Genomic DNA, 12,394 nt, shown 5'->3' on the forward strand with positions numbered 1-12,394 from the left:
TTTTTATGTACATTTTCATTTTGTTAAATCAGCATAATTCCCATATAAAATATTTATTTCTGTCTGCATTAATAAACAGTGTATTCTGGAAAAAAGGCAGCATTGTACTAATATCACACAAAAATTATGTTTCCCATCATCATTTTACATTCAATGACAAACGTGACAAAAAAAAACTTTGCTATTTATTTGAAAAGAAAAAAAAAATAATGAAATTTTGCATTGAAATAAGTATTCAGACCCTTTGCTATAACACATGAAATTTAACTCTGTTTTCTCCCATTTCTCTTCATTACCTCTGAGATGTTTCTGCACCTTGACTGGCGTCACCTGTGGTAAATTCATTTGATTGGACAGGATTGGGATAGACACAGCCCTGTCTATATAAGGTCTCACAGCTGACAATGTATATCAGAGCAAAAACCAAGCCATGGGGGGAAAAACTGACTATAGAGCTCAGAAACAGATTGTTTGGAGGCGCATATCTAGAGAAGGTACAAAAAAAATTCTGCTGCACTATAAATACCCAAGTGGCCTCCATAATTCTTAAATGAAAGATGTTTGGAACAACCAGGACTCTTCCTAGAGCTGGCCTCTCCACCAAACTAAGTAATTGGGGAGAAGACCACTGATAAGAAAGGTGACCAAGAACCCAATGGTCACTCTGGCTTAGCTCCAAAGATCCTGTGTGCAGATAAGAGAAACTTTCAGAAGGTCAACTATGACTGCAGCCTCCACCAATCTTGGCTTTATGGCAGAAAGAAGCCTATCCTGTGTATAAGACACATACTGTATAGTATAAGCCCACCTGGATGCTGCAAATAAGCTCCTAAAGGACTCTCTGACTGTGAGAAACAAATATCTCTGGTCTGATGAAAACAGATTGGACCTCAGACTGGGCCGAAGGTTCCCCTTCGAACATGACAATGACTCTAAGCCAAGACGACACAACTGGCTAAGATATAACTGTGAATGTCCTTGAGTGGCCCAGCCAGAGCCCCATCTTTGTAAAGACCTGTTAATGACTTCCACCAGGGTCCGCATCCAACCTGACAGATCTTTAGAGAATCTGCAGAGAGGAATGACAAAAACAATCTCCAAATCCAAGTGTAAAGGGTCTGAATACTTATATCAAAGCAATATTTTAGTTTTTCCTTTTCAATAAATTAGCAAAGATTTTTAACCTCCTGCTTTCACTGTCATTATGGGGTATCAAAGGCAGAATGATGGGGAAAACTTGATTTTTTTTTCAGCACAAGGCTACAACATAACAAAATGTAATATTGTATCCATGTATTCTGAGAAAGGTGTGCGTGTCATGTAGAAGCTCATTTACACTGTACAAATGGACTGTAGAGTCATCTGGTCACTATAGCAGTCAGGCACAACACTTGGACCACCCAGACCCTGATAAATGTCTCGTGTCCACACACAGCGCACGCTTATGTTTAATCCATGCGGGGGAAGATACTAATCACTTTACTTTGGCTATTTTTATGTCTTGTTTATCCAAGTGAGAAGCTATTAATAAAACACTGCTTAGCCTAGAGTTCAGGAGTAGAGATGAGCGAACTTACAGTAAATTCGATTCGTCACAAACTTCTCAGCTCGGCAGTTGCTGACTTTTCCTGCATAAATTAGTTCAGCTTTCCGGTGCTCCGGTGGGCTTGAAAAGGTGGATACAGTCCTAGGAAAGATTGATCAAAATCTGTCCAGAGGAAAAGCTGCTGAGTTGCCCATAGCAACCAGATACCTTCTTTCATTTTTCAGAGGCCTTGTTAAAAATGAAAGAGGTGATCTGATTGGTTGCTATGGCCAACTCAGGCACTTTTCCTCTGGACAGGTTTTGATAAATCTCCCCCTTCTCATACTACTTTTACCAAGTAAAGGGGTCGGGGAGTATTCTACTTGAAAAATGCATCTAGAAAACACACCATAAACCTACAGTAATTCACATCACTGTAAAACACATGTCATTTTTAAATTGTATTTCTTCTTGCATTTACCAAGCACATGAAAACTGCAATAAAACTGCAGGATGTTATATGAATTCTTCCACAGAATCTATTTACACCCCAGCTGGGTCACCTATTGATGGAGATCCCAGACAGAACAGGGCACACTACCTCATACGGCTTGGTTTTGCTTCAAGGTGTTCCCCTTCTGTTCCTCAGTCCTAAGGTTACTAAATCGGCATCTCAACTTTCCCACAGTATTATCTAGAGATGAGCGAACTTACAGTAAATTCAATTCGTCACGAACTTCTCGGCTCGGCAGTTGATGACTTATCCTACATAAATTAGTTCAGCCTTCAGGTGCTCCGGTGGGCTGGAAAAGGTGGATACATTCCTAGGAAAGAGTCTCCTAGGACTGTATCCACCTTTTCCAGCCCACGGGAGCACCTGAAAGCTGAATGCAGGAAAAGGCATCAACTGCCGAGCCGAGAAGTTTGTGACGAATCGAATTTACTGTAAGTTTGCTCATCTCTAGTATTATCTCCCAAATCTGTCTACAAGGTGTGATACAACTTTTATTCATACTTTATTATATTGTGCTGGAAATATAGTCATAATGTCATGCAAATCCACATATATCCAAGGTGGTCAGTGTCCTATTCTACAAAATCTGCTACATAAACTATAACTATCCCCATAAATTCAACCAGATTTGATCAGCGCAGCATGGGAACTCTATCTAATAGTTCTGATATAACTCATCATCTGATTAAAATTATATGTACACACACCTCGTGTATTAACATATAAACCTTTATTGGGTATCCATAAAACTTACCGTATTTTTCGCCCTATAGGACGCACCGGCGTATAAGACGCATCCAATTTATAGGTGCAAAATCTTAAAAAATTAAGATTTTGAACCCAATAGTGGTCTTCAACCTGCGGACCTCCAGATGTTGCAAAACTACAACTCCCAGCATGCCCGGACAGCCATTGGCTGTCCGGGCATGCTGGGAGTTGTAGTTTTGCAACATCTGGAGATCCGCAGATTGAAGACCACTGCATAGGAGGTAATACTCACTCCGGACCCGTCACCGCTGCTCTGGATGTCGCTCCATCGCTGTCGCCATGTCCCCGTCGCTCCGGAACGTCTCTGCTGCCGGCCGGGTATCCTCGCTCTCCGTCGCCGTACGTGACGACGTGATGATGAGGAAGGAGAGCGCTGGCAATACAGGGGATCCCTGAACGGAGAAGACACCGAGGAGGCAGGTAAGGTCCTTCCCAGTGTCCTGTAAGCACTAACCCGGCTATTCAGTCGGACTCATCGGGACCGCTGCGGTGAAATCGCGGCGGGCCCGAACAGCCCAACTGAACAGCTGGGTTAGTGTCACTTTCCCTTCAGACGCGGCAGTCAGCTTTGATCGCCGCGTCTGAAGGGTTAATACAGGGCATCACCGCGATCGGTGATGTCCTGTATTTGCCGCGGGTCCCGGCCGTTGATGGCCGCAGGGACTGCCGCGATAGGGGTGTATTCGCCGTATAAGACGCACCGACTTTTCCCCCCCAGTTTTGGGGAAGAAAAAGTGCGTCTTATACGGCGAAAAATACGGTATATAGAATACATTCTACAAAAAGAAAGTTGGAGTGTCACCAGAAACATGCTAACCAAAATAGCAGACATCAGGCATTATATACCCCATAAACAACAACATATATTCCCTGCCCATGCAGGAGTACCAAAGGGTTTCTTGCAGGGAGGTGAGGAACCTGATGGCCACATAAATCTCCCCCATTGGGTTTTACTTGAGCATAAAAATTGTAACAAGTGGTAACATGGACCAAAACCCCAAGCCTACATTGTGGAGACCTAACACTTGTGGAGACCTAACACTTGTGGTTTTTCTGTACAATATGATACATAAAGAAGTTGTGACCAGGTCCCACTGGGAATATGAATGACAAGAGTGATTAAAATCAGCATACAACACCGTGGAATATGTCAGCACTATGAAATCCAGAGGAAATATATTCACCGCATTATATGGGTTCTACTCTGCCAGGTGTCGATAGTACTGTATATAGTAGAGCCTGCTGTCCTCTAGTGGATGTCTGCTGTATACACAGGATGATACGGATAAAAACAAAACAGGACTCCAGCTCCTCCATTTATCCAGAAGTGACATTTACCATCCTGTGTGGCTGTATCCTAATATTAGCTGAACACGCTTATGTAAACAATACATTGGCTATCCCTCAACACTGATGTTAAAATTGAGACATTCGCCAGTGTATCCTTATATGAAGGACACACCAGAGCCCGCACACCAACGCCAAGGTTTCTCAAGATTGTGCGAGACTTAACGCTAATCCTACCTGTGCTTGATAAGCAAAACAGGGGCCAGTGGGCAATTACGGCAGCATTCGGTTGACTCACAACTTCCTCCCAGATACCCTCCAGCGTGACTGAGCACACATGCAATGGGAGGAGGGAGGCAAGCTGCAAGCCCCACCTGAGTTGGCTAATATGGGTGCCTGGCCTCACAGGTGCTACCTTAATGCTGCCTTGAAGATATTCAAGGCGCATTCATTTTGGAGTTTACACACCTCCAAATATAAAATTTAAACAAACAACAAAAAACGTGGTCTCAAATGGCTGGAGGTGCTCAACCCCAAATGCGGTTGTGCATTTATACTGGGGGAGCAGATCCTGCCCTTGTAGTCCGTTGCTAAGGGCGATCCCCAGCATAAAAATGCATACAATGGAGGATGCCTGCAGCGGACTACAAGTGCCACAATAGAATCCTACACCAGATAAACGGTGTGGATGTGTAACAATTAGAATAATACAATGCAGGAATATGGGTGCACTACTGTGGTAGATGTTTACAATGACATTGGCTATCCCTCAACACTGATGTTAAAATTGAGACATTCGCCAGTGTATCCTTATATGAAGGACACACCAGAGCCCGCACACCAACACCAAGGTTTCTCAAATTGGTGCGAGACCTAACGCTAATCCTACCTGTGCTTGATAAGCAAAACAGGGGCCAGTGGGCATCTACCACACGCCTGTGATCAGCGTTATCGGCGCTTGACTGCTCCTGCCTGGATCTCAGGCACGGAGCAGTCATTCGTCGATCGGACACCGAGGAGGCAGGTAAGGGCCCTCCCGGTGTCCGATCAGCTGTTCGAGACGCCGCGATTTCACCGCGGCGGTCCCGAACAGCCCGACTGAGCAGCCGGGTCACTTTCAGTTTCACTTTAGAAGCGGCGGTCAGCTTTGACCGCCGCTTCTAAAGGGTTAATACCGCACATCGCCGCGATAGGCGATGTGTGGTATTCGCCGCGGGTCCCGGCCGTTGATGAGCGCTGGGACCTATGCGATATGATGCAGGATCACGGCGCGATCCCGCTTCATATTGCGGGAGCCGGCGCAGGACGTAAATATACGTCCTGCATCGTTAAAGGGGTACTCCAGTAAAAAAAACTTTTTTATTTTATTTTTTTTTTAATCAACTGGTGCCAGAAAGTTAAACAGATTTGTAAATTACTTCTATTAAAAAATCTTAATCCTTCCTGTACTTATTAGCTGCTGAATACTACAGTGGAAATTAATTTCCGTTTGAAACTCAGAGCTGTCTGCTGACATCATGAGCACAGTGCTCTCTGCTAACATCTCTGTCCATTTTTAGGAACTGTCCAGGGTAAAAGGAAATCACCATAGCAAACATATGCTGTTCTGGACAGTTCATAAAATGGACAGAGATGTCAGCAGAGAGCACTGTGCTCATGATGTCAGCAGACAGCTCTGTGTTTCAAAAAGAAAAGAATTTCCATTGTAGTATTCAGCAGCTAATAAGTACAGGAAGGATTAAGATTTTTTAATAGAAGTAATTTACAAATATGTTTCACTTTCTGGCACCAGTTGATTAAAAAAAAAAAAAAAAAAAAAAAAGAAAAGTTTTTCACCGGAGTACCCCTTTAATGCATTGCCAGCAAAAAGGCGCACACAAGCAAACGAAATACATAAATCCTATGCCAGATTTACTAAATCCAATCAGGGATGCCATTTAGACACCGGGTGCTGGTGGAACACTTCCAGATGTAAAGAAGAATGTTTTTATTCACTTACAGCAAGGAGAATTCTTATAATAGTAATGAATTTAACCCCAAAGGGGATAACAAAAGATGGTCTACAGAAAAGTGAAGAGGGTAGTTACTTTTATTTTCCAAAGGCGTGAAATCTGGTTGTGCTATGGTCACCTGTGGATTCATTCATATTGTCTAACTTTTTGTGTGTCTAAGCTGTATGACATCTATGTGTAAAACATATTTATAATGTAATAAAAAATATTATATAGAAAATATAGTAAAACATGATTATGTGCAAACTATGAGGGACATTTATCAATGTTTGCTTTTGTATTTTTTTTTTGTAATTTTTTCCTTACTTTTTTTTGCTTATGTGTGACTTATTTATCAACTGGTTTCAGCCTGTTGAGAATTTTCTTTCTCGTAAGCAATTTTTCCTTTTTTACTTTGGTAGTAGCTTTTTCTGCTCCATGTTTGAGCTGGAGTAAATTTAGTCAATTTTTAACCTTGTTGTGACTTTTTTTTTGCGCAGTTGCAGCTGTCGCAGTTGATAAATACCTGACTAAAGCAAATCCATTTTTAAAAATTGACTATGTAAGCAAGTTTGAATTTTCTTGCTTTTCTTGTTCTTCATGCAAATTGTCGCACGAACACACGTAGTTGCAGTTGCGACAATTTTGCGACAATTATAGTAAAGAAAGCCTGACTAAACCCGTTGATAAATGTCCATCTATAAGTACAGGCTTTTCTTTGGACTTCAAAGTAGGCCAGTCGTGAAAATGGCTGCTGAAGCAGAGGCATGTGATTCGACACTGAGCCAACTGTGGACAGGAGTTGGATGCTCACGTAAATGTATGATCACATCTCAAAACCATTGGTCATCTTCTAGAGAGGAACATCATTAGAACATCAAGAGGCATGGACTCGAGGGACAGGGACATAATACTCCCCCTTTATAAAGCATTGGTACGGCCTCACCTGGAATATGCTGTTCAGTTTTGGGCACCTGTCCATAAAAGGGACACTGCGGAGTTGGAAAGGGTGCAGAGACGCGTGACTAAACTAATATGGGGCATGGAACATCTTAGCTATGAGGAGCGATTAAAGGAGTTACAATTGTTTAGTCTTGAGAAGAGACGTTTAAAGGGGGATATGATAAACGTATATAAGTATATAAATGGCCCATACAAAAAATATGGAGAAAAACTGTTCCAGGTTAAACCCCCCCCAAAGGACGAGGGGGCACTCCCTCCTTCTGGAGAAGAAAAGGTTTAGTCTAAAGGGGCGACACGCCTTCTTTACCGTAAGAACTGTGAATTTATGGAACAGTCTACCTCAGGAACTGGTCACAGCAGGAACAATTAACAGCTTTAAAACAGGGTTAGATACATTCCTGGAACAAAATAACATTAATGCTTATGCAGAATTATAAAACTACATCCCTATTCCCTTATCCCCTTACACCATTCAGTTCAATTCCCTGGTTGGACTTGATGGACATATGTCTTTTTTCAACCATACTAACTATGTAGGTCTGATGAGAAGGCTGATATAACTAAGGATATATATCTAAAGCAGTGGTCTTAAACTGTGGCCCTCCAAATGCTGCAAAACTTCAACTCCGAGCATGCCCGGACAGCCGTTGGCTGTTCGGGCATGCTGAGAGTTGAAGTTTTGCAACATCTGGAGGGCCACATTTTGAGACTAGAGATGTGCGAACTTACAGTAAATTTGATTTGTAAAGAACTTCTCGGCTCGGCAGTTGATGTCTTTTCCTGCATAAATTAGTTCAGCTTTCAGGTGCTCCCGTGGGCTGGAAAAGGTGGATACAGTCCTAGGAGACTCTTTCCTAGGAATGTATCCACCTTTTCCAGCCCACCAGAGCACCTGAAGGCTGAACTAATTTATGCAGGAAAAGTCATCAACTGCCGAGCCGAGAAGTTCGTGACGAATCGAATTTACTGTAAGTTCGCTCATCTCTATTTGAGACCACTGATGTAGAGAGACCCAACTGCACTGGCACTACCTTCTGACTATTTCCCAGAGTCTGCACTTACAATGCAACCAAGGTGGCACAAGAATTTCCCAGGTGGGGTTCTGTGGTTATCAGTAATCCGTATATGTACGGTTCGTATATAACATGCCAACATTACCTGGCAAGGTGAAGGCAGCATGTCCTCCAGGACGTTTTCCTCCAGGATGTTTTTCTTTATGATGGAGATTGCTCTAAATACATTGCTCACTTTATGCAAGGGACGGGCTTCAGAATAAGAAACCAGCTCTGATATTTAAGAGACTATAATAGTGGCACATTACAACTATATGGCTATATTAATGGCACATAAATCAATCACTCTTGCTAGGAAAAGAACATACAGCCACCAACCCCTTCATTTACCGAAAAAAAAACATCAAAGCCAAAATAGCAGTTCAGTCTATATATAAATCTGGTATTGTAACCCTCCTCGTACCTGGCTCATTCCTCCACCCATGACTTTCAGGGGAAAGCGGTTTCCAGGATCTGAAAGTAAACACAGAACATGGGGATGACCAGAGAAGCAATGAACACACAGACAGGGACTACAGAGAAGAAGATCAGGAGAGAAGGGTCTTACAGGTACGGAGGACGCTGCACAGTGACACTGTTGTCACAAACAACACAGGACTCATTACCGGGACTGAGGCATCAGATTACTCTGCACTTTACAGCCAATGTGAAGCGACAGGAAGGGGGTTGGGACTAGGGACAGATTATAACCAGCTCTGACTAGTAAGGGGACAAATCCTACAGTACCACTTGTGGTTGAGGCTAGAGATGAGCGAATTTACAGTAAATTCGATTCGTCACGAACTTCTCGGCTCGGCAGTTGATGACTTTTCCTGCGTAAATTAGTTCAGCTTTCAAGTGCTCTGGTGGGCTGGAAAAGGTGGATACAGTCCTAGGAAAGAGTCTCCTAGGACTGTATCCACCTTTTCCAGCCCACCGGAGCACCTGAAAGCTGAACTAATTTATGCAGGAAAAGTCATCAACTGCCGAGCAGAGATGTTCGTGACAAATCGAATTTACTGTAAGTTCTCTCATCTCTAGTTGAGGCAGAACCTAGGCTGCTCATCCAGTCTGTAAACCTATACTAAAATATCTGGAGACTACATTTGTCAACATTTACTAACATATTGCACCAAACATGTGACAGAATGGCAAACACGCTGACCACCATATTTACACTGCACAAACTCCCTTAGTGTTCTGCGTGTCTTAAAAAGGAGAGAGCCTTTGGTTTTGCATGCAGTGAAAAGGAGGAAGAATAAAATTGAAATTTACTCATTAAAGTCTTTCTTTTTTTCGATTAGGGCACGTTGCCACTTGGCGTATACGCAGCGTATTTCCCGCTGCGCAACATCTGCCTCAGGAAATACGCTGCGTATCCCTCTCTCACCATACACACACACGGCTTTCCGGCTGCAGCCCTGTGTGTGCATTGAGTTTTGGAGGCGGAGCCACGCATCAGTCACACAGGCACACGGCCCCACCTCCAAAACTCACTGCACACAGAGGGCTGCCGCCGGAAAGCCTTGTGTGTATGGTGAGCGAGGGATACGCAGCGAATTTCCCGCAGCTGCTGTAGATTTTGCGCAGCGTAAAATACGCTGTGTATATGACAAAAGGGAACATGCCCTTAAAGAGTACCTGTCACCAAACTAAACTGTTAATATATTGTGCCTTTTGTAATTATAGGACACTTTGCTATTTACTTACTGATAAAATTCTCAACCTTTAGGTTTTTAATGTGATTGAAAAAACAGCCAATAGGTGGCTCTATTTGTTCCCTGCTGTAAGTCAAACAGTTTGGTCTCCTCCCGGCCTGGCAGGAGACCAAACTCAGGAAGTGCGTGTGGGGCATGGAAAAGCACAGTTCTCGCAGGCTTCAGTGATGTCGTGCCTGCTGGGGAACGCCCACTTTCTCCTGCTAGGAGCTCACACAATGTGAGCTATTTAAAGCTCGGAAATTTTTTTTCAAGGGCAGGAGGGGCGTTAGGAGTAGTTAGGGAATATAATCTGAGCTAGTTTAGAAAACATGGCTTGATGACAAGTACTCTAAAGTTATTAGTTTTAAAAACACACAAGGATAGCAAAGAAACAAACATGGCAATACAAACGCGGCCCACAGGTTATACAGGTACGTGAGAAAGATATACAGGGAACACAGGCCTGGTGCCACCCTAGGCAAAAGCAAATTTTGCTGCCCCTTGACTCCTCCCAATGTATGGAGGCACGCGTAATGTCAGGATGTTGTATGGAGTGGACCTTAGTTTTGCTTTATGGTCAGTTGCTTCAGATGGACAGGTGCTGCTGCGGCCGGAGAGGCACCCCAATCAAGAGGGCCCTCTAGGCAGCTGCCTATTTTGCCTATAGGCAGAGCCGGCCCTGAGGGAACAACAGGGAAGATGCCTTAGGAATAACAAGGCATCCCCAGAAGTAAACGTGAAAAAAAATAGCAAATAAAATTGAAAAATACAGCAGAGACATGAAGGGGGTATGAAGCACGAAAACACCTGAACTAGCAAAACTGCCTGAAAAACAACGGCAAAGACAAACAAAAAAGAATCAGGGGAATGACAAGAAAGACAACAAAGGAGGAACAGGGCAGGAGGGGGAAGGAGGGATCATAGCACCACATGGTTTCCAGAATGGGAAAGGTAACTATATCCCAGGGATAACTGAAAGGAAATCCACGTCTTGGATTTTTGTTCATGTAAATCTGTCACAAATATGCACACCAAAAAAAAAACGGAAAAAAAAAAAAAAAAAAACACATGCAATACATACAGATTTTGTTGCAGATTCACTGTGGATTTTTTATTCCCTGTACAGGGGTAGGTTTATCAAAACTTGTGCAGAGGGAAAGTGGTGTGGTTTCACATAGCAACCTATCAGATCACTCATTTTTCAGAGGCCTTTTTGCTAATAAAAAAAAGCAATCTGATTGGTTTCTATGGGCAACTGAACCACTTTCCCTCTACACAGGTTTTGATAAAACTCCCCCAAAGAGCTGGATAAAGCTGTGAATCTAAAAGGAGGCCTAAAACTGCCATGCCTATTAACACTAGAAAAGACTCCGCTGCAGGTATGGTTCAAGATACAGCCCACTTCACTGGATGGCACCTTGTCAATGATTGGAGGAATGAACATTCACTTCCCATTAGTGGTCCATGTAGACACCAGTAGTCAACTGAATAGCAAATGCACAAGGCAACAGATCACATAATTACACATAAAAATTAGGGATGTACCGAAATTTTAGCAATTATCGGATGAAAAATGGTACCCAAACTATCGGGGGCATGGCTTAAAAATTAGGTATTCTTACTGAGCTCACAGCACACAGGTGCTTCTTTATGGAGAGCAGCAGAGTACAGCGCCACCATTGTATTCTACCCAGCAGTACAGACACTTTCTACACTAACGCACCTGCCCATATAAGTGACCGATTATATAATCATGACATCAAAGGTAATGTGTGTGTGTACGCGGTCCAGCTGGTGTGTGCGCAGTATGACTGTGCTGTATCACATACTTATAGCATCGTGCTGTTATGTCCTCAGACTTAGGCCTCTTTATTGGTGTTGTAGGAGATTTATCATTGTGTGGTTGTGAATAAGCATTTTTGTAGCATTTTTTTCTAGCATCATTCTAATATATTTTTGATGATCCAAATTTTTTTTAATTGTACAATCACCCAACATTACTGCCATTTTATTAAATTAGGTCTCTTAATATACGAATTAAAGGCTATTCCACAAATTCTTGGTTACCTCTACCTATATAGGCAAACATTGCTGTAGCATGCCACTTAGACCTGATATGAGTTTTCTTTTGTGGGGTTTTTGGCCTTTTTCTGCACCTTTTTCAAAAAGGTGCACTGCAACGTCAGAAAGGAGTCACTAGATTTTACTGTCAAATTTTGTTAAAACTTCTAAATGAAAAATTGTTGCGCAAACAAAACTCACTGCGCAAATCGCAGCCACAAAACAGCAGGTAATTCAGTGATTAATCTCCCCCACAGTGCTTGTGCTATGCATCACTTAAATAAACTGTGGGTTATATAAAGCCGGTTTTGTAAAACTACAATTTCCATTTTACCCTCATAGCCTCCAGTTGTTGAGGCATGATAGGAGTTCTAGTTTTGCAACAACTAAAAAGGAATAAGTGATTGGATCCCCAGCGACAGGACCCCCACGATCAGACATCTTATCCCCTATACTTTGGAGAGGGGATAAGATGGCTTAGGGCCGGAGTAGCCCTTTAACAAGCATAGTGGTATAAACAAAGAAAACTGTAG

At 42.8% G+C, this 12,394-nt stretch overlaps 1 protein-coding gene across 5 annotated transcripts in view; it reads right to left on the reverse strand.

The window, feature by feature from the left end:
- The window catches only part of LOC130276318 (dual specificity protein phosphatase 22-A-like), a 69,927-nt gene extending 61,232 nt beyond the window's left edge, over positions 1 to 8,695 (reverse strand). The window contains exons 1-2 of one of the 5 annotated variants that reach the window (XM_056525504.1): positions 8,669 to 8,695; positions 8,525 to 8,574 (exon numbers count right to left, since the gene is read on the reverse strand). In XM_056525504.1, the coding sequence (XP_056381479.1) occupies positions 8,525 to 8,545 (21 nt within the window). In that variant the 5' untranslated portion in view covers positions 8,546 to 8,574; positions 8,669 to 8,695. Of the gene's footprint in view, positions 1 to 1,577; positions 1,709 to 2,126; positions 2,209 to 2,239; positions 2,274 to 4,331; positions 4,546 to 8,524; positions 8,575 to 8,668 lie in introns of those variants that run through there. The other 4 variants (XM_056525506.1, XM_056525509.1, XM_056525508.1 and 1 more) reach the window with 4 other exon arrangements.
- Between the last annotated feature and the right edge of the window lie 3,699 nt (positions 8,696 to 12,394).

This window comes from Hyla sarda, chromosome 6, assembly GCF_029499605.1.
Source record: "Hyla sarda isolate aHylSar1 chromosome 6, aHylSar1.hap1, whole genome shotgun sequence".
In the NCBI taxonomy this organism is placed as follows: Eukaryota; Metazoa; Chordata; class Amphibia; order Anura; family Hylidae; genus Hyla; species Hyla sarda.